This window comes from Podarcis cretensis (assembly GCF_951804945.1).
Source record: "Podarcis cretensis genome assembly, chromosome: 8".
NCBI lineage: Eukaryota > Metazoa > Chordata > Lepidosauria > Squamata > Lacertidae > Podarcis > Podarcis cretensis.
In genome coordinates this window covers 26,107,338-26,129,564 of record NC_137177.1, presented here as the reverse complement: position 1 = coordinate 26,129,564, position 22,227 = coordinate 26,107,338, and the positions used below count along the sequence as shown (strand labels likewise).

The 22,227-nt window shown below is 47.7% G+C and overlaps 1 protein-coding gene across 3 annotated transcripts in view; it reads right to left on the bottom strand.

The window, feature by feature from the left end:
* ASAP3 (ArfGAP with SH3 domain, ankyrin repeat and PH domain 3) overlaps nucleotides 1-22,227 on the bottom strand; it is a 70,870-nt gene that overhangs the window by 30,529 nt on the left and 18,114 nt on the right. For all 3 annotated transcript variants that reach the window (XR_013841422.1, XM_079985957.1, XM_079985958.1), the window contains exons 2-6: nucleotides 19,137-19,209; nucleotides 15,651-15,796; nucleotides 6,696-6,770; nucleotides 3,066-3,115; nucleotides 1,589-1,715 (exon numbers count right to left, since the gene is read on the bottom strand). Coding sequence is in view for 2 of the 3 variants with exons in the window: in XM_079985957.1 (XP_079842083.1) it covers nucleotides 1,589-1,715; nucleotides 3,066-3,115; nucleotides 6,696-6,770; nucleotides 15,651-15,796; nucleotides 19,137-19,209 (471 nt within the window). In the remaining variant the exon portion in view is untranslated. The remainder of the gene's footprint in view (nucleotides 1-1,588; nucleotides 1,716-3,065; nucleotides 3,116-6,695; nucleotides 6,771-15,650; nucleotides 15,797-19,136; nucleotides 19,210-22,227) is intronic.

Below are 22,227 nucleotides of genomic sequence, written 5' to 3'. Positions count from 1 at the left end.
CTGGCCTTTGGTGAAAGTTAGGCCTCTTCCAAGCATCCTTTCCAGAAAAATGCAACAGGGAAAGGTTTGGGCCTCCAGCCGAGGAGACGTTCTAAGCCCTGATGCCTCCTGAAGTTGCCCCATTTCTCCATCACAGGCGTAGCCAATGTGGTTCTCTCCAGATGTTGTTGGACTCCAACTCCCAACAACCTCAGCCAACATGGCCAATGCTGAGGGATGGGGGAATATGCTCTTCAACAACATCTGGAGGGCATCATGTTGAGTGTTCCCATTCCATCCTATCAGAGTTCCTTCCATCCTGTTAATTTCTTCCTTATTTGTTCTGGCTTTTCAAAGCAGGGGCAGAGAGTATCTGGTCTGTGGACCAATCCTGGCCCACCAGGGCACCCATAATGGAGAGGCCATTATCTCCAAACCACAGCTTGCATCACTGGGTCACGTCAGCTGAAGGGAAGGGGGTTGGTTTCAATTGTGCTTGGTGCTACTACGCCGGCATGTCCCCCACCCTCCAGGGAATGTGGTGGCAAAGCTGACCTTCCCCCCCCCAACGCCGTGTGTCAATTTTGAGAAGTGGAAGGGACCACCCACCTATCACTCACCTGACACCATCATGATGTCTGAGATGGCAATGCCCACCTCTCAGAGTTGGCCCTGTGGAAGGGGATGGGAGATAAGGATGTGTCCCACCAGGCCAAATGGATTCCCCACCAGTTTTAACATCTCTCTCCCCCCCCCCCAATTTAATAACTTTCTTTCCTTTTTCCTGGTTGCATGATTTGGAAAAAAGAAGGTATTTCCTCAGGCTCCCAGGAACAAACTTGTAGGTATGTGTACATGTGTGCATTGTGTGTTTAGGAGGCATACTAAAGTCAGAAATGAGTTGCTCTCATTTGCTTTCCAGAACAGTAGCTATATTGGTCTCTGCGCATTCTGTATACTCAAGGACTACATCTCCCCACATGAACCAACACAAGAACAGGCCTTCTCGGTGGTGGCTCCCTGCTTGTGGAACACTCTCCCCCTGGAAGGCATACCTGGTGCCATCACTATCTATTTTTAGGAGCCAGGCAAAAACTTTGGTTTCTCCCCTGCCAGGCGTTTGACCTTTAATTTGCAGGGGTTTTGATATCTGTGGCCTCCTCCAGTGCATTTTCTATAAATATGATTGTGTTTTTAGCTTTTACTTTGTTTCGGTTTTACGTTGGTTTTAATCTATGTGCTCCTTTTTTGCTGTGGCTTTGAGTTTCTTCTCATTTTAGAATGCGACTAGTAAGTGCAACAAATAGCAATTTAATAATAACAATACACCAATAGCATCCAGGCCCCAACAGATTACCCCCAAGAGAAGGTGTCCTCTGGAAAAGAAAAAGTTTTCTACTCCCGGGTCAAATGAACAGCCCAGAAAGTATCAAATAAGTCTCCCAGAGTTTTTAGGTTTGAGCCAAAGGGCCTAAGTAGCTGCTGAGGACCAGTTAACCCCAAGCACCTATGCAGTTATGCCCACACAGGGCCTAGCCAAGGCTTTGCTGTCAGGGTCAGGCATCAATCCTAGGAGGAATAAACACCATCATTTTCAGGGAGTTCCTACCTCACACATCTGAAGCTGGAAAGTGCGGCGCTCCTTCTGCAGGTCCTCGGCGATTTCTGCAGCCGATGGTTCGGCCTGAATGACTCCAGATATCTTGGCTCGCTCCTTCTCCTTTTCCATCTTTGCTCTAGGGGAATGAGGAATGCCAAAGATAATGCAACAGCTACAACTCCCATCAGCCTTGATCACTGGCTGTGCTCTGACTGGAGTGCTGATGGGAGTTGGAGTCCAACAACATCTGGATGGACACAGGTTCCCCATCCCAACCACACCCACGGTTTAGAGATGATGGCGACTGTGTATGAGCCTGCGACAGCCACCAGCCTAGATGTACTAGGAGCCAGCCTGCCTCCGAATGCCAGATGCTGGGGAGAATACAACTGGGGAGAGCACGGTTGCACCCAATGCCCTGCTTGTGGGCTTCCCATTGGCGCATCCAGTTTGGCCACTGTGAGAGCAAGATGCTGTACTAGATGGGTCTTTGGCCTGATCCAGCAGGCCACCTCTTATGTTCTAACACAACTCACAGCCTTTCCTGTTATGGCAGGCTGCACTATATATTATATGTCTAATTACATAATAGTAATTATTTCTAAATTGGCACCCATACATACAAATTAGAGCATGCAATTCTACACAGGCATGTGTCTTCTATCCTTTTTACCTTGGTGGTACATAAGTGGTGATCCTACCACAGTTGTATTCATACAGGCTGCAAGCAAGCAGCTACATGGCAGAAGAAAATTGTCACGTGTTAAGTAGGGGTGTTTTTTAAAATTCACCCATGGTATGCAACTGCTGTGGCTCATTTCATTACCTCTGGGACCAATGCAACAACTAAACACTTTTCTGTTGTTTTTTATGGGGGGGGGGGAGATCCCGCAGAAATATAATGGAGATCAGAGCTAGGAAACATAAGAGTCAAACTACTGGTCCATTTAGCTCAGTATTACCCATGCAAGGATGGAGAAACCAGCTTTCCAGATGTTGCTAGACTACAACTCCCATCAGCCCCTTGCAGATCTCATCCTCCTCCCCAAGTTGGATCTGGAGGCTTCAGAGGATCTAGAACTGTCTTGCCCAACCTGGTGTCCCCAAACAGTCCCACCAGCCCCAGCCAGCAAGGACAATGGTTAATGGGGATGGGTGTTATGGTTCAATAGCATGCGAAGGGTCCACAGGTCCACCTTTCATCTATGCTGACAAATAGCAGCTATTCAAGATATCAGAAAAGAGCGTTTTCCAGTCCCTCCTGGAGAACACCACGAATTGAACCTGGGGACCTTCTGCTGGCAAGCTACAGGTTCTAGCACAGCCACCAGAATGGTACTGGAAAGCACAGCGGCACAGATAAATAAATAGCCATCTCATTGGCTGACGCCAGCTCTGCCACCTCCCATGCCACTGAACCCACAACAAAACACCTTTGTTTGAGAGGAGATGGGGAAATGAGCCAGAGGCAGCAGGAGTTACTTACACTTTGGTCTCATAATCCTTCCAGGCCTTTTCAATCTGCTTCTTGGAATCCTGCCAAGCAAGAGGGGGGCAGAGTTAGCAGGGGAGTCCCCAAGGCGGAGTGGGGGGGGAGAGATGGGAAGAGGGGGCAGCCACCCCCTACCGAGCCACCAAAACCTTTCCTCCTGTCAATGCCAGGAAAGCAGAACATATTGATTACAGCAAGGAGAAGTTGTTAGCTGTTAAGCTGTCTCAACAGAAGCATTCCCCAGGCCAGAGGCTGAAAAATCCAAGTCTTCGCTTCTCTGCACTTCAGTTGATTTCTGGACCGTAGGGCCAGTTGGCCATGGGACAGAAAGGGCATCTGTTCAGCAGGCCTGGAGCCAGAATTCTGCTATGGGGAGTGGATGTGGGGAGAGTGCTAAGGGATTCTTGTAAGAGCTTAGTAAAACAAAAGTCTGGGTTTGTTTATTTTTTTAATGCCTCAAGCGCCTAAGCATCATTCCCTAACGCCAGTGCCTTTTGCATTCATTGCTCGGAACCAAACTGGTTTCTTACTTGGCAACTGTGCAGAAAACAGCCTGGGTGTTTGTTCATACATACATACATAGTCAAGCTCAATTTTTCAAGTGGAGATCCTTGTCAACACAGCACCAGTCATGCAAAAGAGGAGTGTAAAAGCAAGTTTGAGGCTGGACCATTAGGGCAAGTGGAGAACCGCCCACCAACTTCAGTCCACCTTCAGTCAGCACCCAACTTCCTGCTTTCTTACTCACAACCAATCCAGAGGGTCGCTCCAGTTCCCAGAGTTCCCTGTGAAGAGGGATTGGTTGTTAAACCACTCTGGGAATTGCAACTCTAGAAGGAGGAAAGGGGTTTTCCCTAACAACTCCCTGCACCCTCGAGAAACTACAGCTCCCAGAATTCTTTGGGGGCAAGCAGTGACCATTTATAAAGTGGTATCAAAGGGCTTCAAATGTATGGTGTGAAAGAGGTGTGAAGTAGCTAGCCTACCTCAATAGGGAAGGACAAGAGGGGAAAGCTCAAGGGTTCCCTGTGCAGGAGAAGGGAAAAGGCAGGAGTCAAGGAGATTTATGGCGTATCTGCAGTTGCAGCCTCTGGCTTGCTATTTCGACAAACACCTTACACGTTCAGGGTTGCACCACAGAACAGGACTTGATGACGTCACTCTGCTCTGAGCCCAGGTGTCAAAGGAAAAGGCTGCTGAACTGAATCCCAGGGTGTGATGAGAAGGGAAAGGGAGCTCAAGGTGGCATACATGGTTCTTCCCCTTGTATAATCTCCACAGCAACCCTGCGAGGCAGGTTAGACTTAGTGGCAGTGACTGGCCACCCGGTGAGCTTTATGGCTGAGTGGAGATTTAAACCCAGGTCTTTCATGTCAAGAGTCTAACACACCACCGCAGTGGTATAGATTTGGGACAGTGGGGAAGGAGAGGAAAAGAAAGCCAGATTCTGGTGGGAGGAGCTTCCCCTTGCATGCATGAGCAAATTGTATTTCAGAGGGGGGCAGGATCTCCCCCCTGACATGCACAGAGCATTACTCACCTTGCCAACAAAGGTCCGTATAGTAAAAGCTATGGTTTTCCCAGTAGTGATATATGGAAGTGAGAGCTGGACCATAAAGAAGGCTGATTGCTGAAGAATTGGTGCTTTTGAATTATGGTGCTGGAGGAGACTCTTGAGAGTCCCATGGACTGCAAGAAGATCAAACCTATCCATTCTTAAGGAAATCAGCCCTGAGTGCTCACTGGAAGGACAAATCCTGAAGCTTAGGCTCCAGTACTTTGGCCACCTCGTGAGAAGAGAAGACTCCCTGGAAAAGACCCTGATGCTGGGAAAGATTGAGGGCACTAGGAGAAGGGGACGACAGAGGACGAGATGGTTGGACAGTGTTCTCAAAGTAACCAACATGAGTTTGACCAAACTGCGGGAGGCAGTGGAAGACGGGAGTGTATGGCGTGCTCTGGTCCATGGGGTCACGAAGAGTCGGACATGACTAAACGACTAAACAACAAGGCAGCTTCCTGTGTTCCATGGCCCAAACCACAGAGAACCATGGTTTTGTGACCTGGGCAAGGGTGCCTTGCAAGGGTGCAATCAGCAAACTGCTAAAATAAGCTTTCATCAAAAGAAAACGAAAAACAGCAAGTTTCTGGTGCTCATGGATCTATGCCCAAAGGTTGGTAAAATCCCAGAATGGAGTTGAGGAAAGGAAGAGAGGGAGGTTGATCCATCCCTCCTCTGCCTGCCTGCTCACTTCCTTGCAATTACTGATGTCCACATTATTTGAGTGGGTGCTGTGGGTATCACTGGGACATTTCACTTCCTCCTCGTCCCGCCAGTCCCTACCGAGAGACAGAAAGCAAGAGAGTGACACTTTCCTGGCACCGACCCAGATTACAAAATATTGTGCTAATATCCTGAGAAATATATCGTATAGGTATGGAGCAACGTAAATGGAATTTAAATATGAATTCAGGAAATCTGCAGAGTTACGGAGAAGAAAGTCCTGGCCAGCTCAGTTGGCGAATGCTCCCAATAAAATATGCATATGTGTGCAATTCCACTGTACCCTGATGATATACTATTATGAGGTTTAGCTGAATATGCTAAATCTATTACCACTCTTTCATTACATCATAGAAACATTTTCTGATACAGTCTTCTCCTAAAAATTAAAAATTAAAAAGCAGCATGCCTTGGGTTTTCTGCATAACTTGCTAGCAGGGATGGGCTAAGCAGTCCAATTCAAGGCAGGGCTGCTGCAATGCACCCCAAGTGGGGCTTCCCTTGTACAAAATCCTGCAGCTGGCACAAGCAAGAGTCAGCATGTTGAACACCTGTGCTCAAAAATCTGCACTGGCTGCCAATTTGCTATTGAGCTGAGTTCAAGGTGTTACTACTGGTATAAAGCACTTAATGGCTTGGGACCAGATTACTTAAGGGATCGCCTTACCCCATGCGTGCTGACTCAATTCCTCCAGTTTGCAGAATCTTCTGCAGATTGCACTTCTGCAAGTGTCGTGCCATGTTCATTCTGTGTTTGAAAGGAGCCGTTCCTTTAGCGTGGCAACAACCTATACTTTGGAACTCCCTGCCTGCTAATATTGGGCAAGGACGATCACCGTACAGTTTTAGACACCTGCTGAAAACTTTGGTTACATCTGCTCTTAAATTTGTTTTAGATGTTTGTGGTTTCTTGGTTTTAGATCTTTTAAAATAGTTTTTAAAATGTTTTAAGTAAGTCTATTTCATTTTTGTATTTTTCTTTTTTAATCACATAAGTGTTAGCCACCCTAGGATCTTTTGTAAATAAGAGAGGGGTATAAATGCAATATAATAAATCAGTAAATTGCATCCCGATTCGTTTAATTACATAGGCACTACATCATAGGTCTGTTTTGAGCATTTCCTTTTTCTTAAGAATGCAAGAAAACTCCACATTTAACCTGCACACATTTTGCAGGTGCTTTTTATGCGAGATGGGGCTGTCAAGACACTGGCACAACAGAACAAGCGATGTGCTGGGACATCAACCATGGGTCCCAGGCACCTCTATTTGGACTCATCTTCCCCAACTACACCCTTGAGCACACACCATGCATACGCAGTTTTAAAAGGGCACCTACCAGCCGGCTATCTTTAAGTTGCCCTTTCAGCAAGCTGTCCAGAGGAAAGGAGACGATATTGTTCAGATTCTGCACCTGGAAGAGCCACAAATAAAAACATAGGCAGCCATTAGTGTTCAGCTAGGCAGGCCTTTTTACCCAGGTTGGCATTCATTTGCGATGCATTTTTATTTCAGCTTCTAACACAGACGTGGGAACCAAATCTTGGTCAAAAGCTGAAGCAAAAGTTTAATGAAGCTTGTGCCATTATTTTTAAACACATACCACACACAGAGAGAGCCTCTTTTTTTTTTTGCTATATATGGGTTTTTAGATCAGTTTTGGTAAGAATACCTCCCAACTTCCCCCAAGGAATTCCGAGAACTGTATTTGGAAGGAAAACCCAGATTCCTGTGTTGGATTCTTAAGCTGCGCTCAGTGAATGAAGGATCCCAGTTTAAGTTCACGAAGTCCTTCAGGTCTTAAAAGGAATGGGTGAGGGGGTGGGTGGGTGTCATGCTGTATACAGCCCCATCTCTGCACACTGGCCTCATGCACCCACAGCTGGCAGTCATGCGCAGGGGCCCTGTGCACTTCAAGGTGCACGTGCATCAAATGGCTCCATGCCACTCCTCCCTTCATGTGCAGAAGTTCTTTTTTTCCTTTTTTTTCCTCCCCCCCCCCCATGTGCAGACGTTCTACAAGCATACATCAGTATGTGCAGGAGGCCCCTTCACGCCAACACCAAACATTGCTGGTAGAACTAAATAACTCCCTGCGCCCGACACATTCTCTCAGTGAATGCCCTATATGCAGAGCTACACACATGCAGGCATATCATCTGATGTGGAACATATGCGCCCTTTATTGACTTGTTACACTTATATAGCACTTTTTCCTCAAGGTGGTGTACATAACTCTTCTCCCCACAACAACCCTGTGAGGGAGGTTAGGCTGAGGGATAGTGACTGGCCCAAGGTCACCCAGAGAGCCCCATGGCTGAGCGGGGATTCAAATCCTGGCCTCCCAGGTCCTAGTCCAACACTCTAACTGGTAATGCACACTGGCGCTGAAGTTCCAACTGGCGTACAGCAGGCCTGGAGAACCTGCAGCCCTCCAGGTGTCATTGGGGCTCCAATCCCCATCAGCCCCAGCCAGAACGGCCACTGGCAAAGCATGATGGGAGTCCAACAATATTCAGAAGGCCACGGCTCTGTCACAGAGTGTGGACCGACATGCAGATCTGGGCATCCCTTTTAGCCCTCACAGCTAACTGGAGTTGGGGCCTGCAGGGCACAGTGACATCAGAGAAGATGCATGGTCCCACTATTTCCTCCAAAGCATGCAGCAAATGTGCCAGAGGTGGGAACATTTTACAGCCTGGGTCACATGACCTTCTGGGCAGTCTCCCAGTGTTATGTACTGAGTTCTCACCCTGGGCCAGCAGGGGGATACTGTAGATAGTTTTCACTCAGGTCCACATATGCAAATAAGGGATTGAAAGTGACGTTCAGTGATTGGATAGTTACAGAAAGTGGTTACAGTTGCATTGTAGTGGAGCTCTATATAAGCAGGCTGGCTGAACCCTTCAGTTCAGTTCTGTTCTGGCCTGTGAATAAACAAGAGCTGTTTTGAAGAACCGCTGTGTTGTCTGATATGTTCACCCACAACTTAACACCCAGAGGCCACATGATAGTGGTGGCTGGGGCCAGAAGCAAAAGCAGGCAGAGCAACAAATCTAAAAAATTTACTTTTGTACGCTAGGCTAGTTCCTTCACGCCTCTCTGTCCTCCATGCAGGCAAGCAGAAGGCATTATCGGAGTCCAAGGGCACATTCCCATGTGGGGCAAAAGATTCCTGTGTTGCAGGGGGTTGGACTAAATGACCTTTGGAGTCCCCCTTCCAGGCCTAAAGTTCTATGGTTCTGTTATTCCAGTCAAGCAAATGCACTCAAGCAGGATGTGAATCAGGGCTGGTGGGGGGCACAGCTTGGGCAGATGGGGTGTGGCTGGGGAACATGTGTAGGGGGTGAGGGCCACCAAAAAACCAAAGAGCTTACACCCCTATTTCCCCCCTGCATTGCTGAAAACCTGTCATTAACACTTGTTCTTTTCAGTGATCTTAGCATGTGGGACACAGCATGCTTAACTAGAAATATGCTTTGCCCCTTCTGTGCCACCCCCCCCCCCATATTTTTTCCTCACTGCCAGGTGGGGTTTGTGTCTGGGGTTCTCCACCCCTGCTATCTGCAGAGGCAGGTCCAGAAAGGGACTCTTATTTATTGGACCATGCAAGCCTCACTCCAACTAAGATAAATATTGTTTCCTGCTCTTCTTCCCCCACCCCTCAAGCAGGCCAGATTTGGGATGGCATGCAGAAATGGAAACAGTGGCAAAGGTGGCGGCGGGGGGCGGGGAGACTGGAGATGCTAAACCTCCTCCATTTTTCTCATGGCAAGAGAAGCCTCTTCCTGTGCAAGGGACTCCAGGGCAGCCTCAGATGGTTGCAAGGCACAAAAATGTCTGGTCTGCCCACAAGCCACATCTACTCCTCCACTGCCACAAAACCCACAGGCAAGTCAGCCCTTTCTCCCCGCCTTGCAAAAGCCACAACCCAGAGCTAGAAAGCGGAAGGGGGGGGGGGGTCAGGTGAGAGAATCGCATGGCCAAAAGCATAACATGACCAGAGGCAAAAGAAACAAGCCTGGTTCAGTTGGAGACCTGACAGCCTACAGGACTACCTCCCAAGCATCCAAAAAGTCAGTCTGTGAGTATTTAGAAAAGGATGCTATGATTACTAAGACCCAGCATGGGTTCCTCAAAAATAATCATGCCAGACCAATCGGATTTCCATTTTTGATGAAATTACAAACTTGGTGGATCAGGGAAATGCTGTGGACATAATGTACAGTGGTACCTCTGGATGCGAACGGGATCCATTCCGGAGCCCCGTTCACATACAGAAGCGAACACGGGTCACGATTCGACGCTTCTGCACATGCTCATGACATCATTTTGACCGTCTGCGCATGTGCGAGCGGCGAAACTGGAAGTAACGCGCTCCGTTACTTCCGGGTCACCACAGTGTGCAACCCGAAAATACTTATCCCAAAGCTACTTCAACCCGAGGTATGACTGTATCTTGATTTCAGTAAGGCTTCTGACAAAGTCCCCCATGATATTCTTGCAAGGAAGCTGGTAAAATGTGGGTTGAACGAGGTAACTGTTAGGTGGAATTGTAGCTGGTTGACTGACCGAACCCATAGAGTGCTCATTAATGGTTCCTCGTCATCCTGGAAAAAAGTGACAAGTGGGGTGCCGCAGGGTTCTGTCCTGGGCCTCTTGTTGTTCAATGTCTTTATGACCTGGATGAAGGAATTGAGGGGATGCTCATCAAATTTGCAGATGACACCAAACTGGGAGAGTAGCGAAGGCCGCAGAAGACAGAATCAGAATTCAAAATTACCTTTACAGATTGGAGAACTGGGTGCAAGCTAACAAAATGAATTTCAATAGGGACAAACATAAGGTTCTGCACTTAGGCAGGAAGAACTAGATGCACAGATACAGGATGGGGGACACCTGGCTTACTAGCAGTACATGTGAAAAGGATCTAGGGGTCTTGGTTAACATGAGTCAACAGTGTGATGCAGCAGCAAAAAAAAAGCTAATGGTATTTTAGGCTGCATCTACAGAAGTATGGGGCACGCGGGTGGCGCTGTGGGTAAAACCTCAGCACCTAGGGCTTGCCAAACGCATGGTCGGCGGTTCAAATCCCCGCGGCAGGGTGAGCTCCCGTCTTTCGGTCCCAGCTCCTGCACACCTAGCAGTTCAAAAGCACCCCTAAGTACAAGTAGATAAATAGGTACCGCTTTATAGCGGGAAGGTAAACGGCGTTTCCGCGTGCTGCGCTGGTGCTGGCTTGCCAGAGCAGCTTCGTCACGCTGGCCACGTGACCCGGAAGTGTCCTCGGACAGCACTGCCCCCCGGCCTCTTAAGTGAGATGGGTGCACAACCCTAGAGTCGGACACGACTGGCCCGTACGGGCAGGGGTACCTTTACCTTTACAGAAGTATAGTGTCCAGATCAAGGGAAGTAATAGTACCATTCTATTCTGCCTTAGCCAGACCACACTTGGAATACTATGTCCAATTCTGGGCACCACAATTTAAGTAGAATATTGATAAGCTGGAATGTGTGCAGAGGAGGTTAACCAAGATGATCAAGGGTCTGGAAACTAAGCCTTATGAGGAGCGCTTGAAGGAGCTGGGTATGTTTTGCCCCTGGAAAAGAGGAGACTGAGAGGAGTTCTGATAGCCATCTTCAGATATCTTAAGGGCTGTCACACAGAGGAGGGAACATGCTTGTTTTCACCTGCTCCAGAGAATAGGACTTGAACCAATGGCTTCAAGTTGCAAGAAAGGAGATTCCGACTAAGTATTCGGAAAACATTTCTGACAGTAAGAGGTGTTCAGCAGTGGCCACAAGAGGTCCTTCCTTGGAGGTTTTTTTAGCAGAGGTTGGATGGCCATCTGTCATGGATGCTCTAGTTGAGATTCCTGCATTGCAATGAGTTGGAATAGATGACCCTTCGGGTCTCTTTCCAACTCTAAGTTTCTATGATTCTAAGTCTCGGACCAACCTCTCTTGGGAGGGAAAAGGAGGAGAGAAGAAAATAAAGAAAACCCACCCTGTGAGTTTTATGTGGCTATGCTGAAGAACCTACACATGAAACCAAGTCAGTGCCACCCACTGACATGCTGACTCAGAATAAGCAAAATGGAACCACGGCTGTAGATTGTGATCAAGTACAGATGTGCTACAGGCACAGCTGAAGAAACCACAGCGCAGCTCTGAAGAGCATAGGAATCGGCCTTATACTGCATGCAAATACAGATGCTCCACCACTGAGCTACGGCCCTTCCTGGGCCATCGGGTGCTCAGCTTGTTTCAGTGAACCTTGCAGAACAGTATTCCTGGTGAGGCATCCTCCTGCCCTGCCCCCAAGGGTGGGCAGCTAGGTTAGGGAGTGCAGGTCAGGCTCTGTAACCTCCAGGACCTTGCTGCCACTCCCTGACAACCAGCATTTCTGTCTGACTCAATTCTGCTTCATGGTAGGACCAGTCCTGTTCAAAGAACTTTATAGAAGGCAACAGCCACTCCTGTGACATCACCGTTTTGCATCAGCATGCTGGGTCTGCCTAAGGCAGGAGTAGTCATAGGATGGCCACTTATGCAACAACAAAATTTGAATATGAATATGGATAGGAACACAGGAAGTTGCCTTATACCTCGACAGACTATTGGGTCCCCAGCTGTTGTTGGACTACAACTCCCATCATCCCTGACCACTGGTCCTGCTAGCTAGGGATGGTGGGAGTTGTGGTCCAACAACAGCTGGGGACCCACGTTTGAGGAAACACTGACTCAATGCAAAACCTACAGTGGATGGTAGCACATCTTCAGGGTTTCAGACAGGGGACATTCCCAGTCCTACCTCCACGGTCACAGGCAGAAATGTTTCTGAATGCCACTGCAAGAGTGGAGAGGTTCTGTTGCACTCAGGTCCTGCTTGCGTGTTTCCTATAGATATCTGGTTGGTCATGGTGATAACAGGACACCAGGCCAGATGTCCTGAGCTGGAGAGGCCAGGGATTGAACCTGGGACCTTCTGCATGGAAAGGAGATGCTCTGTCATTGAGCTACAGGCCTAGGTGTGCCAATTTAGAAATAACTACTATAATCTAAATAGAAATACAATCCATCACACCATAAGACTTTGAGCATATGACCCGTGTGCTGTCCAGAACAGCAGCTCAAGTCTGCTGTCTAGGATCTAACTGCAGAAGGGTGACTTCAAGGCCCCTCCTGCTCTCCTTTTCTTAGAGCTCTTGATATTCAAACCAAAATGTCAGGGACTGGCTGGACACTGAGAAGTGCTGGCTGGCTATTGAGGAGTGGGCACTGGGAGAAGCGGAAGTTGGAGACTGACTGGGAAGAAGGGAACTGGGGGAATCTAACAGCTGGGAGACGAGAGTCAGAAGTGCAGGATTGGAGAATGAAGAACAAGAGCAGGAGGAGGGAGAGATCGGTCAAGCTGGTGTAGACTCAAGGGCTTCCACACCTTCTCCTCCTCCTGATCCCACCTCTCCTGCTCCACTGTTTCCCAGGACCAGAAGAAGACTGAAACAGGAGGAGCAAAAGATCACATGCAGGTGGAGTCTTTGCCTGCTTGCACACAGCTTGGGTGGAGGAGATACATAAGCCAAGGTCGGTGGGTGGGCCTCTCTGTTGCGGCAACTGCATCATCAGGTGCCTACCTAGGGGTAGCTGAGAGGCGTAGGATTGATGGACGTGCCTTTTCCCAACTTCCAAGTGTCCTTTTGACAATAAAGAGTTAGTTCTTGACATTCCGTGCCTGTCAACAGTGTGACACAAGCTTGGGACTGGACACTTCTTCAAACCTACAGGGCTGTCCTCTCTAAAGCAGGACACAGGTTCAGCCCTAGGCAGACAACATGGTCCCTTTAAGCATTGCTGGAGTCCCATCAACTCCGGCCAGCATAGTGAAAAATAACAACAACATAACAACATATCCTAAGAGCCTGCTGGATCATGCCAGTGTGGTGGTAGTGGTTAAGAGCAGTAGACTCGTAATCTGGTGAACTGGGTTTGATTCCCCGCTCCTTCACATGCAGCTGCTGGGTGACCTTGGGCTAGTCACACTTCTCTGAAGTCTCTCAGCCTCACTCACCCCACAGAATGTTTGTTGTGGGGGAGGAAGGGAAAGGAGGTTGTGAGACTCCTTAGGGTAGTGATAAAGTGGGATATCAAATCCAAACTCCTCTTCTTCTTCTCTCAAGGTGGTCAACCAGATTGCCTATGGGAAGCCTGCAAGCAGGACTTGAGCACAACAGCACTTTTCCCCTCCTGTGATTTCCAACAACGGGCATTCAGAAGCATTACTGCCTCCAACAATGGATGCAGACCACAACCATCAGGGTTAGTAGCCGGAAGGTCAGGGAGCTGTTTTCCAGCAACATCTGGAGGGCATCATGTTAGCTACCCCAGTCTAAAGTGGCACATACCCAAGCACTGTTTTCATGAATTGATTTTAGAATGAATTGATTTTAGAATGCTGTGTTACTTTTATTGTTGTTAGCCGCTCTGAGCCCAGCTTCAGCTGGGGAGGGTGGGATATAAATAAATTATTATTATTATTATTATTACTATTATGTGCTCTTCCGCCAGGGCCAGGTTTTTCCCCCTTTCTTTCCTTCCACGTCTTTATTTTTTTCTTTCTTTCCTTCCACATTTGCAAGGGGGCTGTAATATGAGACACGGGGCTTCTGTTTAAACCAACCATACCCAGCCAGAGCCTGCTCTAGCACACAGAACCCACAGCACAGTTCCTCCAGTCCCCAGCCATAAACAACATAGCCGCTGCCCAGAGGTTTCCGATTTACGTTAAAGGGGGAAGCTGAGGGAGGGGCCAGGAAGAGACCACCATTAGTGGCAACAAGAAGCAAAGTCACACAGATGCAGCTCATGTTCCTTCTCCCTCTGCCCAACCAGTACAAATACAAACACTAATGGTCCTTTTTATGGACAGGTGAGAAAAGAGTTGAGTTTGCATTTGAAGGCAAACTTTTAGAACAATTTGCACACCAGAACACAGCCACCCTCCAAAAGTCGTACTACTTCGAGTATCACCAACCCGGTGATATGTACAAAAATGCATATACTAGGGTAAGCACACACCTATAAATATCTACGTTAGTGAAAATAATGGAATAAAATGCTTTCCTTAGGGGAAATAGCTTTGCAAAACTTGTGTATGTTGGGCAAAACTGCATACAGTGGTTAAGAACTTAATTCGTTCTGGAAGTCCATTCTTAACCTGAAACTGTTCTTAACCTGAGGTACCACTTTATCTAATGGGGCCTCCCACTGCTGCTGCGCGATTTCTGTTCACATCCTGAAGCAAAATTTTTAACCTGAGGTACTATTTCTGGGTTAGCGGAGCCTGTAACCTGAAGCGTCTGTAACCTGAGGTACCACTGTATAAAAATGTGTATTTTGTACAATGAATTCTCACTAAGATGTTGATCAGTCTTCATGAGGAGACACACACACACACACACACACACATACATATGCAAACTGATGTGGATATGGAAAACTGAACTGGAGATTGTAAAAATAAACAACTGAAACAGAAATTGGCAGATTCACTCACTTCTAGTTCTTTCAAGAGTTCCCACCATATTCATAAAAATCCTTCCCTCAAACAGACCACCTCGTAGCAGCAGCCCGCTTTGTGATAATGGGCCCCAGCATCAACACAGGACACATAGCTGGAAACACAGCAGTACGGAAAACACGTCTTACGGAAATGCAGTGGTTGAAATATAGGAACCTATTGCCCCAAACAAGACCGGCACATTCACAATTGCATCACCTTCCAGAGAGGGAGTTATCTCTGTTGCTTCGGCTGGAACAGATTCCCTTAAAGTCTTGAAGAACGTAATTGCATTAATTACAGCCTAAGTTTTTGCAGGCCTGAATCCACCTCATCAGATGCACATGAGAAAGAGGACTGTAAGCCTCCAACATTAATATCAGAATAATAAAGATCTTTTTAAAGGGGCTGCAGAAAAGACTCTAGCCACATCCACACTGTGTGGTACCACTTTAAAAAGTCATGGTTTTCTCCCACCATGGTGCTTTAGATGTATGATGCAAATGTGGCCCTAGTTAGCAACAGTAACCACTGGAATGGGGCTTATGGGAGTTGTAGAGGTTAAGAAATTTTGGCATATTCATTTCTTTTAAAGAAGCAGGTCCCATATTAAAAGTGCCAAGTCTGGTTGAATATCCCCGCCCTCTAAATAGGTGGTGTACACATTTGGATTGAGAAGAAGAATGTAGTGGAGATCTTTGACGGAAAAGAAAAGCAGACCTAAAAAACCCTTACCAGGTTTTTGAAAAGTGCCGTCACTTCCCTGGTGAAGACAGCCAGATTCAAGAATCCCGTGGAAAGCTCATGATTGTTCTGTGAAAGGTGGTTGTTGCCAAAGTTCTCCAGAGTTTCACTGTACTGCTCCTCGTTCTCCACATGCGCTAAGGAAGAAGATACAAAAATCAGGAGAAAGGAAGCTTTCTGCCGGATCCAGATACGTACAGAAGTCAGGGAAGAAGCAAAGCAGTGTGTGGAATTTGAACATGAAGACAGCCCTGCAGGATCAGACAAGAGCTTTATACTGAACCACATTCACACCATACATTTAAAGCGCTATGATACAGCTTTAAGCAATCGTGGCTTCTGCTGTCCTTTGTTAAGGGAGCTGAGAGCTGCCATCACAGAGCTACTAGTCCCAGAGTAGTTTAACCATCAATTTCTTTTGTTAGGCAACTCTGGGAAACGTAATTCAGTTAGGAAAATAAGTCTCTGAGCCCTTAAACAAACCACAGTTCCCAGAATTCACTGGGGGGGGAGCAACAACTATTTAAAGTGCTACCAGTGTGTTTTAAATGTATAGTATGAATTTGTCCTAGCTCGCCATCCTGTTTCTCACCGTGGCAAAGCAGACACCTCTGGCAAGCCAACAAGCAGGGCGTGAGGGCAAGAGAGCTCATGTTCCCCAACAACGAATAGTTGGAGGCATCCTGCCTCTGATCATGGAGGTAATATATATCCATCATGACCAGCACCCATTAATAGCCCAGCAGGAACACCAACTGGCAGGCATTATGTAGGCATGTGCTGAATTGTGCAAAGCAATTTGTGGCAGTGGTGCTGGGTGTGCACCAGCAGCTGTGAGGAGAGGGCTGTGTGGTGCATAGTTGAGCCTCTTCCACTGCAGACTGATTATTTATTTACTTCCTTCCTTTCATTGCATTTACAGTGGACGCTCGGGTTGCAAACGTGATCTGTGTGGGATGCACGTTTGCAACCTGCAGCGTTCACAACCCGTGTCTGCGCACGCACGGCTTGCGATTAGGCGCTTCTGCACCACCGAAACCCAGAAGTAACTCGTTCTGGTACTTTCGGGTTTCAGCGGCCCACAACCCAAAAAAAGGCAACTTGAAGCATCTGTAACCCAAGGTATGACTGTACAGCAGAACCTCTACGACCACCTCTACTTGGGCCCGATCCAAGTTGTGACTGCGGCAAACCCATAAGTAAATACCAGGTTTGCCGCGATTCACACACGCGCAGAAGCGGCTTCTGCTGTTTGCGCACACGCAGAAGCGCGCTGCCGCAGAATGCACCTGTGCACAACGGCACTTCTACCAGCGACCCAGATCGACTTACGGACGGACCTCCAGAACTGATTATGTCCATAAGTAGAGGTTCCACTGTATATCACCCCTTTCCTTGAAGTAGCTCAAGGTGGCGTACTCCTCCCCATTTTACCTTCACAACAAATCAGGATGAGAGACTGTGACCGGCCCAAGATTATCCAGGAAGCTTTATTTAGAATGAGGCCTCAGGCAAACAACAGCCCTGAGCACTTCCAGTCTGCTTACACCAGTAAAGGGCACGGCCCAACACTGTGGTCCGTGAGCTCCTGGCTCCTAGAATATTAGCTGCGAGAGAAACCTGAATTGCCTCCAACACCATCCTTTAGGCCTCTTGAATGAATCTGCGGTGCATGTGTGGCATATACAGGGACTGGGGGCTACCTTTGAAGGTGACTCAGAAAGTACAACTAATCCAGAATGCGGCAGCTAGACTGATGACTGGGAGCAGCCGCTAGGCCATATAACACCAGTCCTAAAGGATCTACATTGGCTCCCACTACGTTTCCAAGCACAATTCAAAGTGTTGGTGCTGATCCTTAAAGCCCTAAATAGCTTGGGGCCAGTATTCCTGAAGGAGCTTCTCCACCCACATCCTTCAGCCTGGACACTGAGATCTATCTAGCTCCAACGGTCTTCTGCCGGTTCCCTCATTGCAAGAAGTAAAGTTACAGGGAACCAGGCAGAGGGCCTTTTCAGTAGTAACGCCCGCCCAGTGGAATGCCTTCCCATCAGATGTCAAGGAAATAAACAACTATCTGACCTTTAGAAGACATCTGAAGGCAGCCCTGTTTAGAGAGGTTTTTAATGTTTGAGGTTTTGGTGTGTTTTAAGCATTTTGTTGAGAGTCTCTTAGAGTGGCTGGGACAACCCAGTCAGATGGGCGGCCTATATATATCATCATCATCATCATTATGGGCTAGGGGGCCCCTTCAACAACCTGCTGCCCTCCAGATGTTGTTGAACAACAACTCCCCATCAGCCCCAGCCAGCTTGGGGAGGATGGGAGTTGTAGTCTAGCAACATCTGGAGGGCCGCAGGTTCCAAATCCTTCACTTGTGCTGTTCTAGGGCAAGAATGCTCTGTGCAGATTTTGTTATGCCTTCGCATTCAAAGAGATCCTAATCCATAAGTCTTGTGTTGCAATTTATATATTTTGAAAGCGGATTGCACAAGACTGACATCAGCTAAACCTTGCACCAAGGCAAATTGCATTCCTGCTGCCAGCGCAACCTCATAAAATCTCTAAATATGTTTAGCTGCGAAGGAGGCTGTCACAGAATGTTTACAAACAGCACAGCTTCTGTGGGGAAAGCAAAAGGTCAGTCTGGTGATGGGGCAGCTGGGAGAGGGCAAATCCAGATCCCAATTCATATAACCCACCAAAGAGGGTAGGGTCACCAGACTTCGCAGGTGACCGACTGTGAACTAGACCAGGGTGAAATGCTAAGAAAGAGGTTAAAGGGGGTTTCTCCAAAATCCAGAAGAAGAGAAGGGCTGCAACAACTTGGTGGCGGAGCTTAAATCAGAAAACCAAGAAGCTGGAGAAGCAGGGTCTGGGAAATAGTCCAACATTAAAACTCTGTAGAAAGCCACTGTCTATTAGCATGAACAATACCAAGCGAGATGGACCAATGGTCTAACTGTGTAGGGCAGCTTCCCAAGTTCCCTGATTGTTTGAAGTACAACAGCAGGGATCATTCGGTTAGTAGCCTAAGGGTTCATTCTAATGACAGTTAAGACAGCCAATCAAGAGGGGGGGTGGTAGTGGAAGTGTTTGCCTAGCACCCAATCAGAATGGCATGATCCTTGTGCCCTGATTGGCTGCGGGAGTTCTGAGGGAGCCTTTCCTCAGTATGCACTGCTGAATATCTTTCTGCTTTGAAGGAGGCCTATTCTAAAAGACAAAAAACAGCAACCCTGATTATTTCTCCTCAAGTTATGCACAAGTTATGAACTGCTTTTGTTCAGTTTGCCCAGTAAAGTTCCTTTTCTCTCTCAACTCTGGGTTATTCAAATGACACTGCTCACACTGTACAGGGGGGTCAGATTGCACTTTGAACACACCTGGCAGCACCTACCCGTTCCCCCCAAGGTGTCCCCCCACTCTTCCCCACCCCTTGGCGGCCACACCAGCACGCAGAGAGCATTAACTTACTGAGCCCAGAAGCATGAATAGCTTTCACATATTTCCTGATCCGCTGGAGAATGGCTTGGTCTCCATCCAGGCTCTGCGAGGCAAAAGAGAGAGAGAAAAAGACACAAAGGTTTGTCAGAGTTGCTGGGCAGTGCCAAGCTGGGAGGCGGGAAGAGGGAATTGCCAGGCCACACAAAGTCTCTTTGAAGCTCCGGCCTGTGGCAGATGTGCAAGGCAGCTGCCAGGCAACCCGAATCTGGAGTGGAGAGATCCCAAGCATGGGGAGGGGGTGGGTGGGCTATGCAGAGACTGAGAGTGAAAGAGAGAAAATGCATTGACTGAACAGCGTAGAAAAGGAGGTGTGGCTTCCAGCCAGTTCCTCCCTGGCTGCAACAAGGGCATAGCTCTGTGGCAGAGAACACGTTCTGCATGCAGAAGATCACAGGCACTTCTAGTTTGAAAGGATCAAAGGTATCAAATGATGGGGAAGACCTCAGCACAAGACATTCAGGCAGCCTCTGGCGCAACTTGAAACCTGCCTAAGCACCTAGCAGGGCCTCATTTGAATGTCTGCTGCCTTCTCTTGCATTCTGTCTTGAGACTGGAATGTGGCCTGTCGAAGAGCTCAGCTCAGCAGCAGAGCAACGGTTTTGCTTGCAAAAGTCCCAGGTTCAATCCCGGCATCTCCAGGTAGGGTCTGAAAGTCTAGAGAGATGCTGCCAGCCAGTATAGAGAGCACCAGTCAAGTGTCTACACTGCAGACAAGCTAAATGGGCCAATGGTCTGACTTGGTATACAGGCGCTTCTGATGTGTCTGTGGGATGGGTTATTGATGGCTAGGAGAGGACATACTAAATGCAATTTATCTCTCCAGTCTCCTACACGTGTGAGTTAGGCAGAGTATTAAAACCCCATCCTTGGCAACGAAAATTGAAGCTTTGGGATGAGGTTGTGAAGCCTTTCCATTTTTGAGCAGGTAGGTAGCCATGTTGGTCTGCTGTAGTCAAAACAAAATAAAAAAAATCCTTCCAGTAGCACCTTAGAGACCAACTAAGTTTGTTATTGGTATGAGCTTTTGTGTGCATGCACACTTCTTCAGATAAGTATCTGGGTATCTGAAGAAGTGTGCATGCACACAAAAGCTCATACCAATAACAAACTTAGTTGGTCTCTAAGGTGCTACTGGAAGGATTATTTTTTCTTGTTTGAGCAATTCCACCTAATGAAAGTTAGCTGGCTTCCTCTTGGTTTCCCTCTTAATAAAAAAACCAGGCAACAGCCCATTAAGTATAGCATCCACTTATTTAACAGTCTTGCACTAGATCACAACAAAGGCAGCAACAAAACTATGCAAGCAAGGGTGCCAACTTGAACAAAACATGGGGAGGAGGGGCAGGTAAGCACCATCCTGCGTAATTGATCACAAGATGCGGCACACACTCAGCATTTGAATGGCAATGCCCATCAAGTTTGGAGGGACCCAGCCTCCTCAAATATTTTATGGGGGGTGTGAAGGGACCTTGGCCCCTAGCAGTTGGCTCTGATGTCAAAGTCAAAACACTACTATGTTTCAAAAGACATAGCCGATTACAAAAATGGAGCCTGCGCTCAGGGAGAGCACAGACAGACATCCGTTTGAATCAAAGACATGGTGAGGAAGGGTGGTGCCCATCACTGCCTCCCCTCCCATGAGAGCAAGTTCCATAGTTTAACTATGCACTATGTGAAGAAGTGCCTTCTTTTATCTGCCCCGAATCTTCCAACATTCAGCTTCATTGCATGTTCCCAGGGTCTCTAGAGGGAGAACTTTTCTCTCCACTTTCTCCATGTCATACATAATTTTAGAAACTTCGGTCATGTCACCTCTTGCTCACTTTTCCCTCTCAGCTAAAAAGTTCAAAGCCCTGCACTCCAGTGGCGTAGCGTGGGGGGTGCAGGGGGGGCCGGCCGCACCGGGCGCAACATCTGGGGGTTAGGGAAATCCACGGGTTAGGGGGCGCAAATCCACGGGTTAGGGGGCGCAAATTACTTGCCTTGCCCCGGGTGCTGATAACCCACGCTACGCCACTGCTGCACTCCACCCCTTGATCATTTTAGTTGCCCTATCAGAATATCTACAGTATTCTTTTTGCCTAGCAGGAGGCAGGAGAATCATAGCCCTCTCTGGAATTCACAGGCATGCTGCCTGCCTCTAATCCTGGCTGGCAGCAAATAGCCATCAAGACTAGGAACCTTTAATAGCAGGAAGGGATTTCCTTTCTGGAGGCCAAATACTCCCCCTTCAGTCATTTGTCCATGGTTACAGTATCCCTGAAGGTGCCTCTCCATCCAGGGGTATAATTTCAGGTATCAGGGAGTGAGGGGGAGAAAAGGTTCGCAGTAAAGTTTAAAAGGCCTGTTCGAGGAGATAGTCAAGACTTAAATTGCAACACCAGAGAAACTACAGTGGGATTTAAGAGCATCCATTCCAGTGACATTTTATACTGCCCAATAAAATGATAGCCAAGGTCATCTAAAGATCAGTCAATTGTATTTTTTAAAGAAAGCAAAGCGTTTTGTCCTTTTGTCGTGCGTGCTATTACTTCCTAGTGCATAAGTATTTCACTGTTTAGAAACCAACCGTCAGTGGTGCAATTCAGATGTCACAATCTTTCCTGGTTTGGAGAAATTAGGAAACTATGGTTATCTGAAGACTGCTTGGTTTGTTTCACCTCACTCATGCAAAAGGAGAAGTCAAGCAGCTAGCCACTGAGGCTAAAAAGGCTGGCAGAGATCTCTGCTGAATTGTGTCCTTACAAATGCACACAGAAGGTATCTGAATTGTAGATTCATAGAAATGTAGAGTTGGAAGGGACCATGAGGGTTATCTAGTCCAGCACCCTGCAATACAGGAATACTTTGCACAATGTGGGGCTTGAACCCATGACCCTGACTGATGTAAACCCATGCTCTACCGACCAAGCTATTTGCATGCATGGAGAACAGAAAGAAGGCAGCTGGGGCTGAGGCACCAAAAGCGTAAAACCCCCCCAACAGCCCCCCAACATCTTCTGAGCCCTCCTTTCCATCCAAAGCAACTTCCAATCCCACTTTCCTTCTGTTTGAGGGATTC